We start from the raw sequence: 25,759 nt of genomic DNA, 5'->3' as shown, positions 1-25,759 counted from the left end.
CAAGCTAAACCCAGCAGTGCACACCCACAGCCTAACTAGGTGCCTGGCACACAGTAGACAACAAACAAATGAGCGACAAAGGAGTAGTAGCTACAGGTTAGGAAAACTTCTTTGCACCACCCCGGCGTGGGCTGCCACCCAGCAAGCGCTGGTGGAGCGCCCGCGGCACCGCCTCTCCGTGACGTCATGTGAGGCGGGACTTCCGGCCGCCTAAGTTTAACAGTCCAGGCGGGAGCCGGAAGCGCAGCGAAAGAGCGGGTGGAGCCGGGCCCCCCTGTGGTCCCACGCTTGAGAGGTGAGGTTCCGCCTGACAGGGGGTCTCTGTGAGCAAGCACCGCAGCCCTAGGCGGGGGACCCCGAAGTCAGCGTCCTCCGTCCTGCGCTGGGCGGCTGCGGGCGCGCGCGGTGGTGAGTGGCCCGGGACGGGATAGGACCAGGTCGCGGGCCCGGGACCTACGGGCCGAGCTATCCCGGGCTGCTCGCTCACCCCGACACTCGGGTCTGACTCTCCTGCGTAGCGCAGCCGCCCTGGGCTAGGGGTGCGACCCCAGAGAACTCTTCTTTAGCAGAGTGTGCAGTTGGTCGCTGTCGCTCTTCTTTCACGGGATCGTCTCGGGGGACTGATGTCAGATCCCAGAAGCCAAGCGAGGGAACTGAGACGACTTTGTGAAGTCAGCATCACTGAAGCTGTGTGGGTCGCTTAACTCAGCTTTCGGGGGAACCTTGATCCACCCATTGCACCACACTGGGTTATGGTAGCAACATCTTGCAGTTGTGTTTACTGCTCTTAAGAGTTCGACTTTTCTACCCTGTGTTTTTCCGTGAGTCCGGGAACAAGAGGCATAGTGTACATGCTTCAGTCACCAAATAGAAACATTGTCTACAACTCAACAGGTGACTCTACACGTTTTTTAGCAGCACCTACTAGGGGCCGTTCTAACATGGAACCACCACACGACTGTATCCCAAAATATGAACAACAAATCATAGGAGTTTCTGGCTAAACGTTTTATCCTTTCCTTAAACTTTAGGTTTTTTTGTTTTTTGTTTTTCCCTCCTGAGAATCTATGGTACCTTTTTAGTTTGTCCTCTGGAACCCATTAGAGATATGTGTGGTGCATTGTTGATAATATAGGGGCGTGTCTGTGACCGCTGTTGGCCTGTAACATTGGTGGATAAATTCAGCCCCCATATGTCACCACATGGCATCAGTTCAGTATGCTGGAGCAACAGGAACATCCCATTTTAAAAGAAAGTAACCACTTTTTATTAGACTTCAAGTATCAATGAAACTGTTGACCTATAAAAATATATTTAAACACACAGACACACACACAGGAACATACATTAAAAAATAGTACATCTGCTTGCGCCTTGGCTTTATCCATTGATTTTATGTATATATAAAGATTGGTTGCAACTCACTTCATTCAAACTCGTTGTATACTAATTAGTTTTTTAGACATAGGCAATAGGATAAATTGTATTATCAACAGTTTAATTGGATAATACTATAGTACTTTTTTTTTTTTTTTTTTTTTTTGCTTGCTTGCTTGTTTGTTTTGTTTCTGAGACAGGATTTTTTTCTGTGTAGCCCCTGGCTGGCTGGAACCAGCTCCACAGACTGGGTTGGCCTCAAACTCACAGGTCCACCTGCCTCTTTCTGGGATTAAAGGCCTGCACCACCACCACTGCCAGTCTTATAATAACAGGCTCTTGTACCACCCCTCCAGGGTGTGGGAATATCTTTCTCTGCCTTCTTCTCTCCTGTGTATGTTTAAGTACTCTGTCCTCCACAGTACCTGCTGCCCTCCCTTCAGAGTTCTTGGAGCAGCCTCTCTGCTTTCTGTCTAGACTACTTTGGCTTTGGCATCACTCTTGTCAGATGTATGTGTTGGAACGTCACACTGCATAAAACTGAGGCCCCGGACCAAGACTTGGTATTAGGATATGCAGTGGCAGCTTCCTTTGTTGTTAATTTTAGAGTTTGGAAAACTTGGCACAACAGGATTCAGACTTCTAGGCAGGCTCATACATTAAAAAAAATACATGAGAACATCACTTAGTAGATTTCTCTGCGAAGTACTTAGTATGGGTCAGGAATATTTCATGAGGAGGCAGGCATCGTTATGGGAACAATGAAGACAACAGAAGTTCTGCTAATGAAATTGAATCGGGTAGCATATTGAATAAGAGTAGCACTGATAAAGGGCTGTTTTTGCCGCAGTCCCTGGGGAGCCCACCTTTTAGAAGCAGAGAGTTTTGAACTGAGGACCGAATGATTAGGAGATGGTTTGGGGGGGGGGGACGTAGGGGGTGGCTTTCCAGGTAGAGTAGGGCAGCAGGTGCAGAGACACTAAGACGAGGATGAGCTTGGCTTGGTTCATAGACATGAAGAAAGCCAGTGTCAGATCTGGCGGCCTCAGGCAAGAGAGGTAGGAGAGCCATGCAGGCATTCCTGTCCTGTAAGGCAGGCGGAGGAGGTTGGGTTTATGGAGGTTGCCGAGGGGATTCTAGGAAGGATGAGCTAAGCGTATGTGATTGGCTGTTGTTTAAATCATCTTATACTACTGTGCATGCTGTTTGACAGAAAAGGACAAGTAACACCCCTTGCCTTTAGATCAGGCACATTTCAGCTTTTAAAATTTGCTTTTCCCTAACTGCGTTTTAAATACGTTGTTCTAAACTTTTTATAGGCTCAGCCATGCAGGAAAACCTCAGATTTGCCTCATCAGGAGATGATGTTAAAATATGGGATGCTTCGTTTCTGACATTGGTGGATAAATTCAACCCCCACACGTCACCGCATGGAATCAGTTCAATCTGTTGGAGCAGCAATAGTATCCTTTAAAAAAAAAGTACTTTTTATTAGTTTTCAATGATCAGTGAAACTGTGTTGGCCCATAAAGATATTTGTGTAGCTACCTATGTTTTAAAAAAAAAAAGAAACTTGATAAAAACAGTATATATGCATGTACTGTAGTTTTCTCTGTTGATTTGCTTTAAAAAATTTTTTTAGTTGCAACCCACTTCAACCTCATTCAAACTTGCCGAATAGTATTGTCTTTAGGTACAGGCGGTAGAATTAGTTGTATTTGTCCACAGTTACTGAATCTGTGGAATTAGTTAGGTAAGAATAGCAGCGCACCTGGAAGACTTTACAGTGGCCTTTTTCATCGCCATTTGGATATTTCTTAATCTGATTGTGGAAATCAGTGAGCAGGACGGGGAGGAGGTTAAAAAGTCACTGTGTGTCATTCACATCTTACTAATGATTCCCTTGGGTTTGTCTCTTTGATCCGGGATGAAAACATCATGGTTTTGCAATAGACAAAATGGGTTGAGCTTTCCTGCCCTTTGCCTCTTGGTATACTCCCTGTGTTGGGGAGCTTCAGATGGGGAATGAGGGGAACATGAAAGTTAGGGTTTATCATACATCGTTGATATTTGGGGCGAGGGGGGGGTTCATCGTTGTGGGGGCTTTCCTAGGCATCATAGGATGCTAGGAAGTGTTCCTGGGCTCTACTGCCCAACCACTAAATGCCGTGCTCTTAGTTTTCTCGATGTGGAGATACTCTGACACTGGTATGCTAGAAATGAATCTTCTGTGAAACACACACTGTTTTGAAACAACCATCAAGTGTTAAGAATTGTCTGGTTTTTACCAGTATCAAAGTATTAATATTCCCCCCGATGAAAGGGAATCTGACAGGGCTTTAAAATATGACCGATTTATGAACAAACATATTAGGGTTTTTTAATCTCAAATGCCTGTTCTTACACATACATAACAAATGACAACTTTTCTTATTGAATTACATTTTCCCCTTGATCATTCCTCAGTTTTTGCATTAGAGCAGTAAAACCAATTACTTGGATGCTCTATTAATCAGACGGTGAAGGACTCCCCAGCCTGTCATGTGGAAACTATTTTAAGGAGAGTGGCAAGTGTCTGAAGCTGGTCCTCACTATTTTTAGGTTTTAATTGTGTTTACAGCTTCACTTTTTTTTTTTTTTTTTTCTGGGTCCCTTGAAGAAAAGAAAGAATTCTTAATAGGATGTGTTTTTTTTTTTCTGCCTAATTTTGTTTTGGGAATTGTTACCAGTAGCTGGCTGGTGTTGACGAGTACATTCCTTAATGGTTGGTGTGGCAATGAGGTAGTGCTGTGTGACTTTGAGAAGCTGTCTCATTTCTGTGCAGAGAGCCTCATGGTATCTGCACTCCCAATGAGGCTGTGGTTCAGACGTTACTGAGAAACAAGAGTTCCAGACACAGCAAGTCAGGGTCCCAGTGTATAAATTCCAAGAACAGCATCAGCATGTGCCAGGGAAGTTAGTTTTCTTTATTCTTTTGGTTTCCATACTTCTTATGCCTTCTAAAATTACAAGAAACTGGTTTCTCCTTTCTTAACTTTCTGAGGTTCTTTTTCTTCGGTAAACAGAAGAAGAAGCCAGTGGCTTCTCACTGTGACACTGTGTTGGGAGAGGTGATTTTATTTCCCCTAGAAATGTTGTGTGTAGATTGCTCTCCAGTTGATAGAGGAGCTCCACTCAACACTTGCCAGGGCCTGCTCAGTTCAGAGATAGGCAATACCTGGAATGCAAAAGCAAGCCTGTGGTTGCATTAGGCGACTAGCTCTGGATTTCGGCACTGTGCTGATTCACTTGATAGTCCACAAGCTGGCGAGACTTGGACTCTGTTCTTACGACATCGGTTCCTGTTGATTGGCTTAAGTGCTCCTTGGAGACGTCATTCTTAGGGTAGAAGATGGTACTGTATCCTTGACTCCAGTGGAGTTCAGACATCCTTCAAACTAGATAAACTGGTTTATCCTTTTAATAATATTTTGTCTGGGGATGTTGCTCCATTGGTTGAAGCTCGCCTAGCATGGGTGAAGCCCTAGGTTTGATTGTAAGCACGGTTTTAAGTTAGGTACAGTGGTACACACCTCTAATCTTAGCATTGGAAGTGGAAGCAGGAGGGTCAGAGTTTGAAGGTCGTTCTAGGATACAGAAGCTCCCAAGAATTTTTTCCAGTGCATGGTCATAAAATATCAGAATATTCCACACAATGTCAAAATAATAGAGTAAGGATTATCTAGATGCTTCCATTGTTTCCATGCACAGACTCTGCTTACTAAAAGTTGAAAGTTTAAAATCCTATGTTCTGGAGACAGGAAGATGGGTCAAAGGGTAAGGAAGCTCTTACCTGGACCCCATGAGCTGAAGTCCCTGAGCCCTGTTTGTTGGTGGAAGGAGAGAATGGCTTCTGTGAGTTGTCCTCTGACTTCCATATTTGAAGTGTGATGTGTGGGTGTGCGCACACACATACAAATAAAGGTTAAGCACTCTGATATTGTAACATGCTATGGCTTTCAAAACCGGACTCTTATTCTTGATTAAATTATTTAATCATTTTGGTTTGAGATACATTGTTTTGTATTTACTTATTGCTCATGTATAATTTATAGAGAGTAAAATAATTAAAAGTTTAGGTTGAGATTAACTTAAAATAGTTTACATTTGCATAACATACATAGTTTTTATTTAACCTCACTCAATCATGTTTACCGTATGCTCTGTAATACTCACTCATAATATAGTCATGGCTGATCACCACAACAGTGGTTCTAGTCCTGAGAAAATAGCAGTCTTCATTTTTCAGTCGGAAGAAGTAGGAAAGTGTTGTGGATACTGGCTTTTAACTGAAGCAGATACTGAGCACTTGATCAATAAGTAGTCCCTCAGCGTATTTGTGTATGAGAAAGCGGATTACTATTTGTCTGCTGCTTTTCTCACGTTCTCCCATCTGCAAGGGTAAAAGCAGACCTGGCCTACTCTGGGAAGCCAGTAGTGTTTCTCATGGCTAAGTATCTTTCAGATGATAGCATACTCAGAAGGGCGGTTCTTTCCTGCGGTCCTGGGAAAGGAATTAGTCATTGGTAGCCGGTGTATTTTGAAAGCTGGTATATGAGCCGCATTAGTGTGCTTGTCTCCATGCTGGCCTGCGTGACTGTTCCTGGGACTGTAGTTGGGTGCTATGGATGCCCATGGACTGTTTGATGCTTCCTAACTCTTCATTTAGATAACTTCCTAGTGACTGCGTCTTCTGGTGGTGACAAAATAGTGGTGTCAAGTTGCAAATGTAAGCCCGTTCCACTTTTGGAGCTTGCGGAAGGGGTAAGTTACTTTCTTTTTAAACTGTTTAAAATCTCAGTTTGCTTATGTGACTGTGACTTACTTGTTATGGTTCTTTGTGTTTAAAAACATTTTCATCCAAACTCTGAATAGTACAGTGACAGGTGGGGTGCGTGTGCCTACCAAATGGTTGTTAGGTGAGATTTTAGTGAACTCACAGAGAGCAGTTTAGGTCTTAGATTTCGTTAAGAAGGCACTCTCTCTGTTTTCCCCTTTGCCCATGCAGGACTAGGTCACTAGGTTGACTTGACCTTGTGAACCCTCATGATGTAACTGTTCCTGTTGACCCCGGGTGCAGGCTCAGCAGCAGAGACTAGTTCTGAAGGGAGCCTTCTGCTTCAGATGCTGAGCGCCCAGCCCTCAGGGATCTGGTCTGCCTTCCTTAAGGCTGGGGGAGATAGAAGTTTTCAGGGAGGCTTGGGGCCACAGCACGCAGTGACAGTGATGAGTGAAGCTCTCGCTGGATATTTCTTCATTCTTTTGTTTTGTGAGTTTATTCAGGACAGTATTGGTCTCCTCATTTCCATCCCCACATTCAGAAAGCTACTCTTCAAAGAGAATGTAGAGAATGACAGTTAATGACAAGGTCGCTCCTTTTTGCTGCTGTTGCCTTTTCCCTTTTTTTATTCTCTTTTTTCTTTTGTAAACTTAAATTTCACTTCCAGCCCAGGTGTGAAAGCTTAGAGAATGTCTGACAAAGGTACAGTGGGAGTTTGAGGCAGTCTGGGCTAAGGAAAGTTGAGGAAGAGACTGCCCCTGGTCAGTAGACTGAACTCTTCAAGAGAGCAGTGACAGCGATCTTGGGACTTTTGGGTCCTTTCCGGAGTGGCCAGCAAGCTGCTGTTGAATATCATATTAAAGTCAGATCAGTTCTTTCTTTCACAACTGGCTGACTGGCTTTCATGCATTAAGTTTTCAGATCAGTGTTTAGCACCTCTGCCCACTTGTGTTTTGATTTGTCCGTTTAAACTTATTTGATTATGTGTTTGTTTATTTGGACATTGTCTCCTGTGTAGTCCTGGCTGCTATTTAGTACCTGGAACTTGGTTTTTAGACTAGGCTGGTCTGGAAGCCATGGAGGTCCACCTGCCTTTGCTTCTTTAGTATTTGGATTAAAGGCATGAGCTAACCAAACCAAGCCCAACTCCTCCCATTAAAGAAAAATAGTACACTGGGTACTTTTATACCTCAAATTCTATTTTATACTTTAATACTTTATCAGGTGATTTATACAGATGTGAGTCATTCTGAGGACTTGGTGAATATCCCCATTCAGTTGTATAATTTTGGCCCTTCCCACTTTAAGGCATTAAATTATAAAGCGGGTGAAGAAATGCACACCAGAGTTCTAATTTTGAATGTGCTGCATTATAAAAGCTTTTTGCAGGGAGATTTTTAATGAAGGAATTTATTAGGAATTTCTTGTGACATGTTAGGGCTCTAGTCTTTATTTTGTTGGGATCCCAGCTCTGTTAACTTACATGCCACTCAGCTATTGGGCCTTTATAGTTGGGGAAAGAAATTTCCACCAGTCTTATTTTAAAATTATTTTTACAATGAAATTTTAGGTTCCTGGTTTTGTTTTTAATTTTGTGTATTTCCTCTTTGAAGTGGACAGATTGGTATTAATGATATTATCATGGTTATGGTGGGCTACAAAATTACTTTGAAATTTAACCACCTCGTTTTTAGATTTAAAAAAAATCATGCTTTAATATTTTTGTGGGTACAGAATTCCTATAATTCCATACAATTTCTATTAATTATTTAAGTTCATTAGATGCATTAAAATACATTAAAATAAAAGGTCTTCTATCAATAAGGTAAGCTAGTCTTAAGTATGGGTTTTATTCTGAACCCTTAACAATAATTGCACCTATGACAGCTAGCACCCAACTATATCAATCTTTGGTGGAAACCATCCTTAACTATTTCTTTTAAAAGTAATTTTAATGGTTATTAGGAAACTTGGATTTGCAGTGCAAGTAGATTCTAAAGTAAATGGTGCTGATCCCTTCAGACATGCTCATTCCTGGGATGGTGCCCACCAGAGCATTAATAGCTGCTCTGGCTGTGTTTGATAGTTGATTCTGTTGGTCCAGTGCTGACATCCTGATTGGTGCAGTGGGCCTGAGGCAAGGGGACAGACAGACTGTAAGTGTTCTTTGGAGCAGAGCATGGTCTGGGGATGCCGGATTCTCTGGTAGGAAAGTACTTCCAGTCTGTTCTCATCTGGTGCTCAGCTCTGCTGCTCGCTTATGTTCAATGTGCAGGGACTTGCCTCAGCCTACACAGCTTGCGTCTTTCCTTTGAGCTTCGTGTCGCCTGTCTTGTGTGTGTGTGTATGTTTGTTTTTCATGGCATTCAGCTGAATGTAAGAACAGTTCGTGTAGCTCCGTTCTGCTTCAGTTAAATGAAGCACTGCCAAGGCGCCCAGCTCCCAAGTTACTCGTGGCACCAGGGTGACACATACTTACTGTGAGACTAGCTTGGTAACCGTTGAATTTAGCCATTGCTCTGTAATGTTGGTGAATATAGTTGTAATCTTTAAGAAACTGACTTTCTGATTTCAAGCACACTGTAAATTGAGCAAAGATTGCCTAGATATTGGAAAGTTATTTTGCAGAGTACTAAGTAGAATACTGTTTCAGAAAGCTACACTAAGTGGCCAAGGGAGGTTGCTTCACAAGTAACATGTGTTGTCTGTTGACCAGGTAGAGCCATCAGTACTGGTTCAGTGACGTTTGGGTCTGGACAAGGAGAACGGCTATTTAGAAGCCTTGAGGCAGTTAGAAGATTGCTATGTTAGGAATGCAAGGTCATTACTGGTGGAGAATCAGTGCATGAGAAAGAAGAGGACAAGTTATGGAGTAGGGCAGGGCCCAGACTGCCTGCAGGTTGATGGGTTTGGGTTTCTTGTAGGTATGCCTGGGAGCCATTGAAAACCTTCATACCCAGCTCTGGCTTGCTTTCTTTTTTTAATAATTATTTTTATCCTCTATTTATGGAGGATGGGCTTTTAGGAACCAGGAGTGGAAACAGGAAAACTAGCCAGGAGGTTGCTGCTACCATTGGGCAAAGTTTGGGTCAGTGGTAATAATATATTTAGGTGAAGGGAGGCATGTGAATTTCTTGTAGGGTTTATAGGCCTTGTTGATAGGCTGGACCAGGGTAACAAGGAACTGAAGGTTATTCAGCAGCTTACCCTTGATCAGTTGTGCCCAGGCTCAACTGTCTGAGGTCAGGGCGCTTTGCTCATTTGCTATGAATGCATTTGTATTTGGTGGTGGATTCCCCACAGACTCACTCTTGCTCCGCATCAGCCACTGAGCCACAGCCCTAGCCCCTGAGGCTGGGATTGGGTCATTCTTGAGACTCACTGGGTGAGGTTTGCTGTTTTCTTGACATCTGAAAATGAATAAGCTTTGGATCCATGAGGGTGACCAGAGGTGAAATACTTGGTTGCAAGTGTAAGCATCTTGATGGCCGTGACTCAGCAGATTTGCTGTTCTGCTAAAGGTCGGTCCTCTCTGGGCTCTGTTAACCTAATTTTGTTTGTTTGTTTGTTTAAATAGCAAAAGCAGACATGTGTCGATTTAAATTCTACATCAATGTATTTGGCAAGTGGAGGCCTAAATAACACTGTTAATATTTGGGATTTAAAGTCAAAACGACTTCATCGGTCTCTTAAGGTAAGCGAATATATTTTATCTATTTACAGAATGGGCAGCTCACACCCTGTTTGGAACGTTTTCCAAGCTTTGTCCTCATAATTGAAGTGCTTTAGAATCAAAGTGGGGTGTACTGGGGAATGTAGGTACTGTCTAGCTGAAACTTTCCACATAAAGACTCGTGACTCGTGTTGCCTTTTCCTTAATTTTTTCATGTGTTCCTGTTGTTTTGAATGAAGTAGTCTTCGAGGGTTTTCTTTTTCAAGTGTAGTTTTGTCATCAGGGATTTTTTTTTAAAGGGCTTTGGGTAAATGTGTGTGGTTCAGGAATTCAGTAACCAGAGCTGACGGCTCAGCCTCTTAGTTCTGCAGTGTTTGGCTGCCACTATTGATGATATTTTTGCTTGCATATTTTTAAACTTGGTAATGAAATAGTAATTAAAATAACTTACTATTTAAAATCAGTGTTCCCTTAGGTAGCTCTTTGTAGTTTCAGAAAATAAACATATTTGTCTCAGGAAAGTGTGGTCAGGACTTCCTTAACTCTACTTTTAGCTTTTTTAATATTTAGAAGGTGCTACCAAGTTTGCTATTTGCTATTTGTCATTTACAAGTATTTAATAGAAAGTTTTAAATAGTTTTATATATATGTTCTCTTCTGTATACACAGAGAAGAACTCCCTTTAACTGTTAACCATGTTACTCATTACCTGACACTTGTGGGCATTTTGTGGCCAGTAATGTTTTATTTGTGTCCTTACTCCCTCTGTAGTCATCCCGTCCCTGGACTGCTTTGTGGTAAATACCAGACACATACACACTCTGTCATTCTGTCTCTCTGTCTTTGTCTCTCTGTCTCTGTCATAGCTAAACTGAAACGGGATCCTATAGTAGCTTTGTGGTACCTTTGGAAATGTATTGTTTTATGCTTAGCTAAACTTTGAAGCGTCTTTAAACTCTGCTTAGGATAAAACAGGTAACTAAAGAGTTGCGGTTAGTGAAATAGCTTTTGTCTCCTCCCTTACTATGCCCACTTGTTGAGTGCTTACTGTTTATTTCAGTAACTGCAAAGCAGCAGATGCAGGCGGAGAAACTGAGTTAGATGTTAAAGAATGTATTCTGTCCACTCCACAGGGTCAGTGCACATGCACACCGTGCTCTTTGTTCCGTCTTTCAGATGTGCACTATTTGAATCACACGCTTAGGGGGATGTGCCTACTTTGTATAGGGAGTGTTTTACTGAGAGGTGAGTCTTGGCCCCGATTGTCAGAGTTTTTGGCTTTCACCTACTCCCTTCCTGTTTGGAGACATTCTACTCATTTCCTCTCCTCGGTCTGCAGATAACCCTTATTTTCACATCCTTTAGATCTTAGAATGCTTTATTGTCTGTTTTAGAAGCAGTTCCCCATCTATGAAACGTTTTCTTTTGCCTTGAGTTCCTTATCTATGCTCTCATCCCCAGTGATGTATACAATTTCTGGCGTTGGTTAGTGCATAGTCAGTGTTTCCGGGTGATGTGTTTTCCACAGCTGAATTGGGGAGACAGTGCTCCTTTACAGAGTCACAGATGTTCGGTTGAGTGGCGCACTCCTCATCCCTGGGGCAGCGGTACACACGATGGTGCTTACTCTTCACGTTGGTTTCCCCACAGGCAACTGTGCTGGGGTAGAAGTTGGGGTCATCTGATGGAGTTGTACTGCAGTGAGATGTCCATTCACTGTCTTGTATCAAGTTTAGGATATTTATCTCAGTAAATGACAGAACACTGCATTGTTCAAAAAAACAAAACAAAACAAAACCCCACCCTTATAACTCCCATGAGGCTTGCATGTTCCTGTTAAACATCTCTAATTTGATGCTTGGAAACAAACCTTGTGAGCTCGGTTTAGTCAAAGTCTTGGACTTCCATTCCCTCATGAGATTCTGTTCGCGTTTGGGAGGCAGTCTGTTTTGGGAAGGCCAAGGGCTTTGGGGTTTGTCTTAGAGCTGTATCCTAGTCTGTCACTTAGCAGAGATGGGAGATACACCAGCGTCTTAAGCTTTCTCGTCTCGTGCGCCTCATCTGTAGATGGGGAAAATGGCATTGCCTCTTAGGATTGACTAGTCAGTGAAGCCCCAGTGGAGAAGGTGTTCAGCCAGTGGGAATGAATAGCTGCTGTCTGATGTCTCAGGCTTAGTCATTGCTTTTTCTCCCACTTCCTTTCCTGTCTGTAACTTACCTATGATCTCTTCTTTATTTGCTTGTCTTTTGAGATAAGACCTCACTATATTAGCTCAGGCTAACCTAAAATTCTAGGTGGTACAGGATAGTCTTGAACTCGTGATCCTCCTTAGTGTAGGGACTACAAGTGTGTACTGCTACTCCCCACTCTCATCCTTTCTTTAATGTTGGATTCAGTTGTATGTCTCTCTCAGTCAGTCAGTTGAGAGTGATACCTGTTTCTCCCTTTTGTTCCCTTGATGCCACTGTTCCTTTACCATTCGCTGTCATTTTGGTGCTAATTTTAGTGTCTTGTAGTTGAACAGTAATACTTGAGAGCAGACATTTAGCTTAGAATAAATGTTATCAACATCAGTGGAAGGCAGGCAGTTCTAGAAGATGAGCATTAAGTTAGGTACCCTTCTAGACTGTTTAGTGTTTCAGAGTCTGTGGACATGTAGTATGGGTCTCAAAAATTGTCTCTCGAGACTCCATGTTTATTCTGTGGTGTCTAATCAGCTCAGTGGTGTTAGTCGGAAGGAAACTGTTAGCTCAGGTATCGATAGACAGCCATACTCTTCATCAAATATGGGGGCTAACGGCTGCTGTTCTTCACTGCGTTTCTTTCAGGACCATAAACGGGAAGTAACTTGTGTGGCGTACAATTGGAATGATTGTTACATTGCTTCCGGGTCTCTCAGTGGTGAGATTATCTTACACAGCGTAACCACTAATACCTCCAGTACGCCTTTCGGCCATGGGAGTAAGCAGGTATGGTGTTTGTGTTTGTTTGTTTGTTTTTTTAAATAAAGTTAATAACTTATATTTTGAATTATTTTACATAAGAAAGTAAATTTAAATTTTTTAATATTTAAAAGCTTTTTTTTTTTTTTTTTTTGGTTCTTTTTTTCGGAGCTGGGGACCGAACCCAGGGCCTTGCGCTTCCTAGGCAAGCGCTCCTCCACTGAGCTAAATCCCCAACCCCATATTTAAAAGTTTTATTTAGCTTTCTGGAAAACTAGCTAGTTTGTCATGGCAGTTTTTGAGAAAGATAAGTAAGCTAATTCATCCTAGAGCGCTTGGATGAATTCACTCAGACAGTTAAATATTTGGTCTTCCACACTCCGTCTGTTTTCTAACAAAACGCAGGTATTTGTACATAGCGCCGTCCTGAGCCCGGGGTTTTAATGTCTCCATGGCATTTCTGTTACAGAAGTCCTAAGACTGATGTGTACATTCATTCATACCGTGTGTGGACAGGAAATCATTGTGTTTAGGTAGAGGCAAGTACATTTTGAAAAAACAAAACCGTTTTGGTTTTTGTTGTTTTGAAAAGTATGTGGTAGTTAAAATAATCAAAGCCGACTCATACATTTCAGGTTAGTACAGAAATCTTTATAGAAACCTTTTAAAAGAAAAATTAGTCAGTTAGATATTTTTCTTGGTTAAAAAATTGTTTTGTTTTGTTTTTTTTTCATAAAAGAATGAGAAGTGCCTTAATGAGTCTTCCTTGGCTGACATTCTTTGAACATCTCTAGAGATGATTCCAGTAGGTAGATAAAGTGGATATGGTATAGGGGCTGTAGCAAATTGAAGAACTTTAGCCTGGCTTTTTAGTAATTCACAAGTTAGTTACACCCATGCATCTCATCTTTCTGCTCTCCCGGGTTCTGCTAGAGTCTGTTTCACAGCCCGTGACTTACACTGCATCCTCCTCAGTTAGGCTCAGCTACTAGTTAGTTAGTCAGTCAGTCTCAGTTGACAGTTGAGGGCGTGTGGCTCTACACTTAGAGTTCCCAGAACGGACTGACTGTGAGCTCAGCTGCTCTGGTGGCCTTCCTTCCTCTGCACTGGCTTTCTAGCTTGGTGGAAGTTGTGAGTGATTCAGACTGTCTGAAGCTTCTGGGTACAGTTGCAAGATCATTAATGTAAGGAAGTGGCAGTAGTAGGGTCCCCTCTAGCACCTGTGACCACTCCAACCATGGGGTCGTGGCCAGGTTTACCATATTAGGCACGAGCTCCCTCCTATCGAGTGGGCCTTAAGTCCAATGACACAGCTACTGGTTTCCTCCCCAAATACATGTCACTGTTCCCCTGTCGCGGTCTCCTGTATTATGGTTCACAGAGGAGAACTTGGATAACTTTTCTCCCTTGGCAGCTTGCAGGACTGTGTGAGCTGGTCCTCAGGGAGGGCCGTCACTTCCTGTCAGTGCTGTCTTGACCGCTCAGATCCTGAGGCCAGAATGTGTGCTGTCGTCAGCAGTCGTCTCACCTGTCGGAAGGCAGCAAAGGCAGTGGCACAGACTGTAGTTGGGGTTTGGACTTCCCTGCCCAGTGATCAAATGGAACTTTCTCATGCTTAGTACTGGGGTTTTGTTTAGCTAGATAGTCTGGCAGTGCTTCTCGCCCGTCCTAATGCTGTCCCTTTAATACAGTCTCTCATGTTGTGGTGACCCCAACCATAAAGTTATTTTGTTGCTACTTCATAACTCTAATTTTGCTACTGTTATATCTGTGGTTTTTGATAGTCCTAAGTGACTCCCTATGAAAAGGTCATTTGAACCCTAAAGGGATCGGGACCCACAGGTTGAGAACCACTGGTCTGTGGCTCTTGGAAGCATTATCACTTCAAGTGGTATAACTTTATTTTTTGTGTGTGTATACATACATATATATGTAATTTTAGGTAAACATAAAATAATCCAATTCCCCATTGCTTTTCAAGCATCTTAGAGTTACTATCCTTGGCTCCGTCTCCCTTTGTGTTATCCTTCTTCCTCCGTTACAGCTCTCCACTTCAGTTTTTCCCTCCAAAGTTCTGGGTCCCCAGCTCCTCACTCCTTCCCTGTGGACACAGCTTGTGGCAGATAAGACACATCAATGCCTCGAGGTGTGAGGTGCGTAGGGATCTCTGTTTATCATATCCCTTTCTCACATGAAAAAAAAAAAACCTTAAAATCTTAGGTGATGGATTGCAGCAATTCTAATGCTCAAAGAATTTTTTAAAAGAGATTTATTATATATAAGTACACTGTCGCTGTCTTCAGACACTCCAGAAGAGGGCATCGGATCCCATTACAGATGGTTGTGAGCCACCATGTGGTTGCTGGGATTTGAACTCAGGACCTCTGGAAGAGCGTCAGTGTTCTTAACCACTGAGCCATCTCTCTAGTCCCAAAGAATTTTAATTTTTTGTATCAGAAAACTAATTTTTATTAGTTTGTATCAGAAAACTAATTTTAATTGATTAGTTTGTATCAGAAAACTAATCTTCTAGTTTAGGAAAACAGTGTGCGAGCTCATCTCCAGTGTTCTCAGTCTGCCAGACCTCCAACTCTGCAAGACTTTTGGTATTAGGCTGGGAGATCAATGAGTATTAGCCGCTGTTGGGAGCTTTTAACGGCTCCTTAGATGAAGACATTAACGTCACCTTTCTGGTTTCCTCCTCAGCCTGCTTTGGACATCCTTAGTATGCACTCCCTTCCACCCCGTGCTAGCTTACCAGCTATAACTTACCCTCAGGAGTTACTTTTCTGATAAGGGCCCACCTCTAGAGGCAGAGCCCCAGGTTGTTAGTGTTCTCTCCAGGAAGGAGACCCCTTGTAGGTTTCTCAGGACTTAAGTGTGCAGCCTTAAACTTATGCATATACAGGCAATACTAACTGAACTCCATAGGGTGTGTGTGCGATGTGTGTGCATGTGTAAACACATACATGTGTGTGATAATAAGGTAAAGAACAAAATTAAAGTGCACTTTTCCCTCTGCCTGGAACAAATAGTTATTTTTTTATACAATATATTATTTCATGTGCTTTGATAAGTTATACCATTAAAGGCAGGGAAGTAGAAGTTGGCTTCTCTTATTAGAAAGATCAGTTCTAGATCTCTTAGGAAAGTCAGCGTAATGACTCTGCACACTCAGGCTTTACTGTATATAATTGAAATACTTGAAGGCAGTTTTACATTAGTTCTTTTCTACAATTTAATTGCCATTTACCTACCTATCATTACCAGAATTGCCACTTGAGTGTACATTAAAAAATTGTAAAAATTCATTTAAGATTTCACATATATTAAATATTCATTTAAAACTGCCAGCAGTTCATAATTCTCAAGTGTGTCAGACATTGACATTTTAAAATTCAGATATACTGTTGTTTGGCTCAGTTTTGCCTTGATTGATTTTACTGTACCTGGGGTTTGGGTTATTGAGAAAAAAGTATTAGTTAGGACCTATCTATGATTAAGTTGAAAATGTTAGTTTTGTTTCTATAAACAATTGAGGATTTGAGGTTGTAAGAATCATAAAATTGACTTCCTAGACAAAGTGACAAAACCCTTGTCATTTTACTGAGTCTACATCCGACTGGGATTCATGTCAGAAATGAGGTTGCCTGGGTATAGTCTTACTTTCAGTTGAATTGAGGCTATTAGTTTTTGTCTTTCTCCAAGAGAAAAAAGAGCTGCCCAGCCTCTGCAGAGCTCCTGGCTGCTGGCTGCTGGCTGCTGGCTGCTGGCTTCATGTCAGCACTGGGCGCTTCAGCAGCTTGGGATCATTGAGAGTTGCCTTCTCCCAAGCAGTTAAAAATGTTGATCTGTATTACGGATGTCTTAGATTAAAAAGGGAATTTTAGGTAAAGCAGGTGAGATTTTTAAACATACCACAGTACATTTAAACACATTTGTTTTCCTTAAGTGACTACATTTTGTTTTATATGTAGAGTTTGTAAGTATTAATAAGCCTGCTTGAGTACAGAAACCTGAGAAATGTAAGTAGTTATGAATTACCTTTTTTAACGTTAATTATTTTGTAAACAATGAGTTTATGGCTGGGATATAGCTCAGCTATAGAGACTCTACGAGGCCCTGGGTTCTATTTCTGGCATGACAGATTTTACATTGTAATTTGCTTTATGTTCTACATGGATTCATACTCAGAAAGTTTGACTGCAGAGCCTTATTTCTAGACTAGTGATCTTCACGTTTATAGGGGCATTAGCATAATTTATATCGGGGAAAATATTTGGCACAATAGCATTTCCTTAATAATCTCAGTGTTATTTCTTTAACATTTGTTATGTCCTTGCTTAGCCCCTGTATTATGTTCTCAAGTAGTTTTATTAATGTGAGCATAAAATAAATTGACACTTTATGCCAGTTTTCAAAGATACTATTAGATGTTTTTCTCTTCCTAATAATAATGGAAAATATGTGTAAAATACTATCTTATGTGTTTCCATATACAGCGTTGTCTTTCTTTTGCATCATTTTCTTCTTGTAAACTTGTCTTCTGTCTTCTGTCTGTCTGTCTTCTGTCACTGTGCTGTGTCCGAGGCATGATAACACTAGCCCTCCTAATCTTCAGTGATTGCGTGCATTTTAATACTTAGTATCACTGTTACCTAAAGGTTCTCCTGTTCTAGATAGTTTCCAAATTTTTATAATCACAGCAAGCACTATATTTTAATAGTGTTATGAAAATTACTTCTGATCTTGACTTTTTAAAATAACATTGAGGAACAGGTTCACTGTGGAGCTGATATTTTTAGCCATTGACATTAAGTGGGACCAGAGCAGGTGTTAGTCCTGAGGTATCTGTTTATTTTACTTATTCTGATGGTATCGATAGGCAGCAGATGTTCTGGGCTCTGTAATCTAGATAAAGATTGGTGAGTAGGAGTTCTAATAAATGGTATTTCTCCTGTTCCTCTCTTAATCAGTTAGGTGCATCTTTCCTTTAGACTGTAAGGTACCTGGCAAAGGGAAGGAAGACAGGAGAAGTTAAGTTTGCAAAGGGCAGATTAACCCAGCAGACGGCTGCACTGTGTGTTCTCTGTAGTTAGGAATTGAGTCTCCCAGAAAGAACTGGCAGTAGGTCAGAGAGAGAAATGGCGTGCTTGCTCATTGCATGCAAGTGCACGGGACATTGCAAGGATGAAAGGTGAATCTCCAAGCTGTGGGAGCCCACGGTCCCCAGCAACATATTAATGGACAGCCACAAGTCACCACGCAGCAGCCTGCTCATGCACATGCATGGTCAGGAACTTTAACTGCGTCCATGCTGTTCCCGACTCCAAGGAAAAGCAACCATTGTGGCAGTGAGTCTTATTTAAGCCATGCACTCCACTGTTAGATGAGTAACTCAGAACTGCTGTGAGTGCTTGCGTCTCTGGGCTCTGTCCATTCTGAGGCCGATGAACCTGCAGCCGAACCACAAACCCACAAGCTGGAGCCGGCAGAGAGCAGTCAGCAGTGCTGCTGGTGTTTAGCTGTTTAGAATCCCGAGGGAGCACCAGAGAGAAAACACTTAAAACACTGAAAAACGTGTTTTATGAAAATGGCAAGTAGAAAATACATTTTAAAAAGAACATAATCTTTGATACTTTTATATCCAGCAAATGCCGGGTATAGCAAACTATGATATTCTTCAATCTTTGATTTAAAAACCTCAAAGATATAAAAAAAATAGTAAAATACAAAAACAAATGAATGTTTTATAGGCAGGTTCATTTCCTCTGGGAAAAATTTCAACAAAGAACTAACATTTAAAGCAGCAGTTCTCAGCCTGTGCCTCACAACCCCACATATCAGATACTTATATTATGATTTATAATAGTAGTAAAATTAAAGTTTTGAAGTAATGACAACATGTTATGGTTGGGGGTCACCATAACGTGAGGAACTGTATTAAAGGATCACAACATTAGGAAGGTTGAAAACCACTGATTTTAAAGCATTCCTTTCTGTGGTTTTGTAATTTTTTACCATGGAATATCTTAAGATGTCAGTTCTTCTTAAAGTGACATAGTTGATAGTGGAAGGGTTTGTCCAGAAGTCTTGAGACTATCTCTGTAGACTAGCACTCTGACAGAAAAGAATCAACAGAGAAGGAAATGGAGAAAGTATGTGCAGTCTATATGAGCATTTACGGCCTTACTTGAAGAAGTTAGTTGCAAATTAGCACTAAAAAATTCATAATATCCGAATAGAAAATAGGCAAGATATATTAATAGACAATCCATAAGAACAAAAATAGATAAATGCTGACTTAGTGTTCTCAACTTTGTATCTCTGAAGAGCACTGGGCACAGAAATAGGAATTATCTCAAGTCAGCAACTTTAGGAAATGGTAGATTTGTTGGAACCTCGAGGAGATAAATTGATATGATCCAGCTGTCATAGAAGACATTTTGCTGACATGACTGTGTCACAGTAGAATGTAATCCCAAGTACCAGTTCTAGTCCACTCATCACACATGCATGTACAGAAAGGTACTTAAGAGGTTCCTCCAAAGATGGTAATCAGTTTTCTGTAGTTGCTTAGATTACAGATGAATTTACTCTTCGTTATTTCAGTTTACTTCTAAATATTCATGGTGGAATAAGAATTTCTTAGCCCATGGAATTCTTACATATTTTTATAAGTTTTGTAAATGAAGTTTACACAGTTATGATCATTCATTGATGTCATGTCTTCACCTACTTATAGTAATAGTATGTTTCATATTTATAAACAACCTTTTAACAAAAACAAAAACATTCTAACAAAGCAATAATGTGTTGTAAGAAAAAATATCAATTCTGAAAGTGCTAAACAAAATAATTGCTTAATAAGTTTGGTGCTGCTGATACAAAAACGCATTAATATTCATTTTGCACAGTTTAGCAGATTAGTACTTTGCTTATATTGTGTCATGGCTAATGTCTTGATATTCTAAGAATATGATGGTTTAATATATGTGGAACAATCAGAAATGACATTCTATTAATATCAGAAGATTAAAGAGTAGATGTTTAAACATATTTATGGGTCTTAAACTGTGCTATACATGGAAATCATTGATCATTGAGTTGAAGATCCATACATAAATCTAGATGCCTGTTTTGAATACCAAATTTTTGATAAAGAAGCCTGAAATGCACACTGGAAAAACAGACAGCATCTTCCACAAGTGGTGCCGGTAAGGCCAGATAGCTGCACGGAGAAGAGTGCAGACAGATCCGTGCATGTCACTCTGCACAAAGCCTAACTCCAAAAGGATCAAAGACCTCAACAGAAGGCCAGATACAAGAAAATGGGGAAGAGCTTGAACTGATTGCTACAGGGAAAGACTTTCTAAATAAACCACCATTAGCACAGACACTAAGATAGAAAATAAATGGAATCTCATGAAACTGAAAAGTTTCTGTTATACAAAGACACCATCATTTGGACAAAGTGGCAGCCTACAGAATGGGAAAAGATTTTTACCAATTTATATATCCAATAAAGGAATAATGTCCAAAATATATGAAGAACTCAAAAAACTGGATATCAAGAAAGGGAATAACCCAATTAATAAATGAAGTACAGATCTATAAACAGAATTCTCAAAAAAAAAAAAAAAGGAATCTCAAATGGCTGAAAAACACTTAAATGTTCAAAATCCTTAGTTGTCAGGGAAATGCAAATTATCTTACACGCCAGTCAGAATGGCCCAAGATCAATAAAACAAACTACAGCTCGTGCTGGCGAGGTTGTGGAACAAAGAAAACACTCCTCCATTGCTGGGGGGAGTACAGTGTACGCAACCACTATGGAAATCGGTGTGGCGGTTCCTTGGGAAGATAGTTGATTTTCCTCAAGGTTCAGCTGTGCTGGCCTTGGCCATACACCCAAAGAATGTTTCATCCTACTACAGAGACACTTGCTCAGCCTTTGTTCTGTTCACGAGAGTCAGAATTGACAGTAACCTAGGTGTCAGCAGATGCTGGAGAAAGAAAATGTGCTGCATTTACACCAGGGAATATACTCCATCATTAAAGAAAGTGAAGTCATGAACTTGGCAGGTAAATGGGTAGAACTAGAGAAAAAAATCATCCTGAGTGAGGTAGCACAGACCAGTATGTGTTCACGTATAGGTGGATGTCAGTTGTTAAATCAAAGATAAGCAAACTGTTTTAGAATCACAGAAGTGACTCCCAGCCATAAGATTATTTTCATTACTACTTTGTAACTGTAATTTGGCTACTGTTGTGAATGTAATGTAAATATCTGATATCCAGGATGGTCTTAGGTGACCCCTGTGAAAGGGTTTGTTGACTCTCAAAGGGCTTGTGTCCCCCAGATTCAGAACCACTGGTATAGAGTAAGTGACTAGGAAATAATACATTTCCCCAGGACCAGGAAATGGAGTAGATAGTTATGAATAATGGGTGGATGGCGGTGGGGTAGGGATTAGAACAGGAAGACAAATAGGGAGGGGAAGAAAAGAGGGGAACGAGGAAGGGAAGATGAGGAGGAGAGGGCCAGTAAAATTGAGGGTCATTTGAGGGGTTGTATGGAAACCTAATACAATAGCTTTCTAAAGTGATTGAGTGTGTGTTTGTGTGTGTGTGTGTGTGTGTGTTCTAAGTGTAATTGCTAAATAACAGTGTAGACAGTGACCTTTCATCACCAACTGAAGCACACTAGTACCAGCACACTAGTGCAGAGGAGGCACAAAGACTGGGGAGTAACTTACTGATATCCGGGACTTAAGGCCTGCTCCATGAGAAGGAGCCATACCCAACACTGTCTGGGTGACCATGAAACTGAGACTAGATAGCGTAGGGACCTGGGGAAAAATAAATACTACTGTTCTACAAAAGGAGTGTAGCAGTACAATGGCTCCTAATTACTTTGTGCTGTACTCATAGACCGGTGTCTTGCTCAACCATCATGTGAGAAGCTTCCTCCTGCAGCAGATGGGTATAAACACAGAGACTCACTGTGCAGAGACACTGCAGAGAGAGACCCTGGACCACTCCACCCTAATTGGGAGGTCTCCATCAAATCCCTCCCTGTCAGGGCTCAGAGAGCTCTGGTGGAAAGAAGAAAGGAGGTAGAAAGAGTTTAAGAGGCTCTAAGCATAGAACGTATGTGCTCAGGCAGAGGCAGCATCCATGAGGCCTGTGTGTGGCTGATCCAGTGAGTTCTCAGAGCTGAAGTAGATGGACACATATCCCCAGCTTTAGCCCAGAAGCCATCACCAGTTGATAACCACTTGTGGTTCCTTCAGTCTCACTTGGGGATCCATCCCATATACAGACACCAAACCCAGACACTATTGTAGATGCCAAGAAGTGCATGCTGACAGGAGGCTGATATAGCTGTCTCCCGAGAGGCTCTGCCAGAGCTTGACCAATATAAATGGGGATTCTCGCATTCCAACCATTGGACTGAGCACTGAGACCCTAATGGAGGAGTTAGGGAAAGGACTGAAGGAACTGAAGGGGTTTGCAACCCCATAGGAAGAACAACAATATCAACCAACCAACCCCCCCAGAGCTCCCATCCCAAGAGTACACATGGAGGGACCCATGGCTCCAGCTGCATATGTAGCAGAGGATGGCCTTGTTGGGCATTAATGGAAGAAGAGGCCTTTGGTCCTGAAAAGGCTTGATGCCCCAGTGTAGGGGAATGCCAGGGTGGTGAGGCGAGAGTGGGTGGGTAGGAGGAGAATCACCCTTATAGAAGTAGGGGGAGGAGGGATGAGATAGGGGTGTTCTGGAGGGGAAATGGGGAAAGAGGATAACATTTGAAATGTAAATATATAAAATATATTCTCCAAGAGAGTCTCAGCACAGAAACAAACTACTCCTAAGCATAGACTATGTGCCCAGCCACAGATGACCAGCTGAAAGCAGACTCAGTGGCCTCTTTTGAGGTCCCTGTCTCATAATGTCTTGTCAAGGCTTTCACTTTTTTTAATTTTTACTTTTACGTTTTTATTTTTTCACCCTACAGGTTTTGCTGTATTATATATTATAACTTCCAGTTCTGTGGTTTTGTGACGTTCCTGAATGTGCAGTCAAGTGTTTCTCTGTATCTCGTCTGTTTCTTGGGTCCCTTTTCTTCTGTCTGTTTTGTAGTGTTCTGACATTTTTTAGTGTTATTTTATTTTATTATTAGCATAGTTAATTAGGATGCCAATAGAAATCCGGACAGAATATTTTAGGAAAAGTAGGTATAATTCAATCAATTTTAATCAAGTCGTATTTATTCAGCCTGAATTTTCTGGTCCAGATAAACTAGACAGGAAGCCTGTCTTCTGGTGGGGATTAGTGTTTAGAGCGGGTCCTGCACTGCCCTCAGGCTGCTCTGTTTTCAAAGGAGGTTTAGCCCCTCCTCTGTAGAGGGTCCCATCCGTCCTTAGTACCTGTGCTTTACTGTGCCGGTTAATGTGCTGGAGTGTCAGCGCCACAGGCCGCACACAGATTAGTGCATCCCAGAGTCTAAGGGCTGTAGGAGTGAGTGCCAAGTTACTTCACCCTCTCCCAGGGTTCTCCTGTGATTTGACTGTGCTTGGGCCCTGTGTTTATGGTGACTGTTCTAATCGCTTGGTTAATGTAGTCAATGCAGATGTGTTATATTAAAAGTTTTTCTCTTTAAACGGAAGAGACTGAAGAAGTTGTGTCATCTAAGATAATCAAATCATGACAGATATTCAACTAACAGAATATTGAAATGTTTCAGGGTCATCTTCTAATGCACTAAGTAACATGGTGGAGGTTGTCCTCAAAACCCGTCTGTCTTTGAATCAGAGAGTACCTAACTCTGCAGGATTGGTAGGATTGAGTCATGTTTATGAATGCTTCTGAATGTTTGCAGTCACGTCAGTGTGTTCTTTATCTGCAGCCTGTCCGGCACATCAAGTACTCGTTGTTTAGGAAGTCTCTCTTGGGCAGCGTTTCGGATAATGGAGTAGTGACCCTCTGGGATGTGAACAGTCAGAGTGCATACCACAGCTTTGACAGTACACACAAAGCCCCAGCTTCAGGCCTCTGCTTCTCTCCTGTCAACGAACTGCTGTTTGTGACCATAGGCCTGGATAAAAGAATCATCCTGTATGACACTTCAAGTAAGAAGTAAGTGTGATGTTATCCCGAGTACTTGTTTTGAGACATAGCAAAGGCAGGCCTCAGACTTGTCAGTTAGCTAGAGATGACCTTGACCTGCTGATGCTCTTGGCGAATGGTGGGATTACGGGTGTGTGCCACCACACCCACGTCCTGTGCTGCTTTGGATCCAGCCTGGAGTTTGGAGTGTACTGGGCAAGCACTCTCCCCTGAATTCCATCACCAGGCATAGCATGTCCATTTAGTGACAGATCTCTCATTAACAGACATGTTTGTGACTCACACAGGCATCTGATCACTGTAGGGGGATCTTGATGTATTTAGTATGATAACTTTCCTTGTTTTTTTACACAGAAAAGAGTGGATGCTGAATAAACATTAGGGTACTTTTAGACCATGAGAGTTGAGAGAGCAAGAGAGAGCAAGAGCGAGAGCGAAAGAGAGAGAGAGAGAGAGAGAGAGAGAGAGAGAGAGAGAGAGAGAGAGCGATTGACTTCATTATACATCTTTATTTCAGCAGTCTAAAGATTCTTTTGTAAAATACAACCAAATATACTTTTTAACAACAGTTTTGTTTTAAGTTAATTTATTTTCTGTATCAGAATTTCTAAACTAATTATATATATTCTGGTCTGGTGTTTCTCTTATGGAGTGTTGTCCTGAGCACTGTAATGTATTTCAGCACTGGCCTTGATCTCTCCCACTAAGCCCAGTGACATTTGCTGAGTTATGATACTCCAGACATTACCAGATATCCCTAAAAATGTTACCCCTGCTTGGGTAGATGATCTTTGAACCATTCAAACTCTTCTTATGTGTTAACTGTGCGTAATTTAGAAGGAGGCAGTATTTAAAGATCACAAAGAATGCTAAGGTTACTGTTGGTAGAGATACCGGAATTGGGCCTTGCTCCAGTAGTTACTGTGACCTCTTCTCACTCTGTTCTGTTTAAAACAGTTCACTGACAGCCGGTGTGAGCAGTAAGCCTCTAGTGCCAGAGAGACCAGCAAAGAGCAAGTCAGTATCCGTTGCCTGGCTGTGGTCTGGCCGCATGAACTGTGCTGGGTTTAGCCTTTTGGTCAAGAGATGTACAACTTAGAACAGAGTAGCATCTGCTCATGTGAAAGGTCACAGCCCCGGCAGAGACAGGCGGGCCACTAAGTAGAAACTGGATATGTAGCGCCCGCCCAGCCCTGAGGCTGGTTCCTGTTGCCACATGTTGCCAGAGAGTGCTTAATCCAGGAAACGGAGGTCCACATGGAAAATGTAGGCTGCACAGTTGTGGTGTGAATGTTCATTCTTTACAGGTTGTTCTATAGGATGAGTCTATAAGACATAGTCTGCACTGCTTTAAACAAGTATTTGGGATATGCATTGTTGGCCTCGTTCTAAGTGTTCTTGATAAGCACACGTGTCGCGTAAGCTTATACTCCTGCATATACTAATGTATTTGCACATTCTCCTCCAAAGGCTGGTGAAAACTTTAGTGGCTGACACTCCTCTGACTGCTGTAGATTTTATGCCAGATGGAGCCAGTTTGGCTATTGGATCCTCCCGTGGGAAAATATATCAGTATGACTTAAGGATGCTGAAATCTCCCGTGAAAACCATCAGCGCCCACAAGACATCTGTGCAGTGTATAGCATTTCAGTACTCCACATCTCTGACGAAGGTGAGATACTCTCTTTTTAACATTTTCTATTTTCCTAGAAAGTCCTAGCTCAGAAAGTGAAAATTATCTCTTGTCAACTAAACACAGCAGTGTACTGCTTCAGAGTTGTTTTATACAGTGACATTGTACATTGTTTGAA

The 25,759-nt window shown here is 41.7% G+C and overlaps 1 protein-coding gene across 1 annotated transcript in view; it reads left to right on the top strand.

Moving 5' to 3' along the window:
• The first annotated feature begins 258 nt into the window (after window positions 1–258).
• Nedd1 (NEDD1 gamma-tubulin ring complex targeting factor) overlaps window positions 259–25,759 on the top strand; it is a 41,438-nt gene continuing 15,937 nt past the window's right edge. The window contains exons 1-7 of the mRNA NM_001106779.2: window positions 259–295; window positions 2,697–2,840; window positions 6,086–6,180; window positions 9,774–9,890; window positions 12,699–12,839; window positions 23,728–23,957; window positions 25,419–25,620. Of these exons, the coding sequence (NP_001100249.2) occupies window positions 2,705–2,840; window positions 6,086–6,180; window positions 9,774–9,890; window positions 12,699–12,839; window positions 23,728–23,957; window positions 25,419–25,620 (921 nt within the window). The 5' untranslated portion in view covers window positions 259–295; window positions 2,697–2,704. The remainder of the gene's footprint in view (window positions 296–2,696; window positions 2,841–6,085; window positions 6,181–9,773; window positions 9,891–12,698; window positions 12,840–23,727; window positions 23,958–25,418; window positions 25,621–25,759) is intronic.

Source organism: Rattus norvegicus, chromosome 7 (genome assembly GCF_021556685.1).
Source record: "Rattus norvegicus strain SHRSP/BbbUtx chromosome 7, alternate assembly SHRSP_T2T, whole genome shotgun sequence".
Lineage (NCBI taxonomy): Eukaryota > Metazoa > Chordata > Mammalia > Rodentia > Muridae > Rattus > Rattus norvegicus.
Note: the sequence above shows the minus strand (reverse complement) of the source record. Positions and strands in the feature narration are given on the sequence as shown.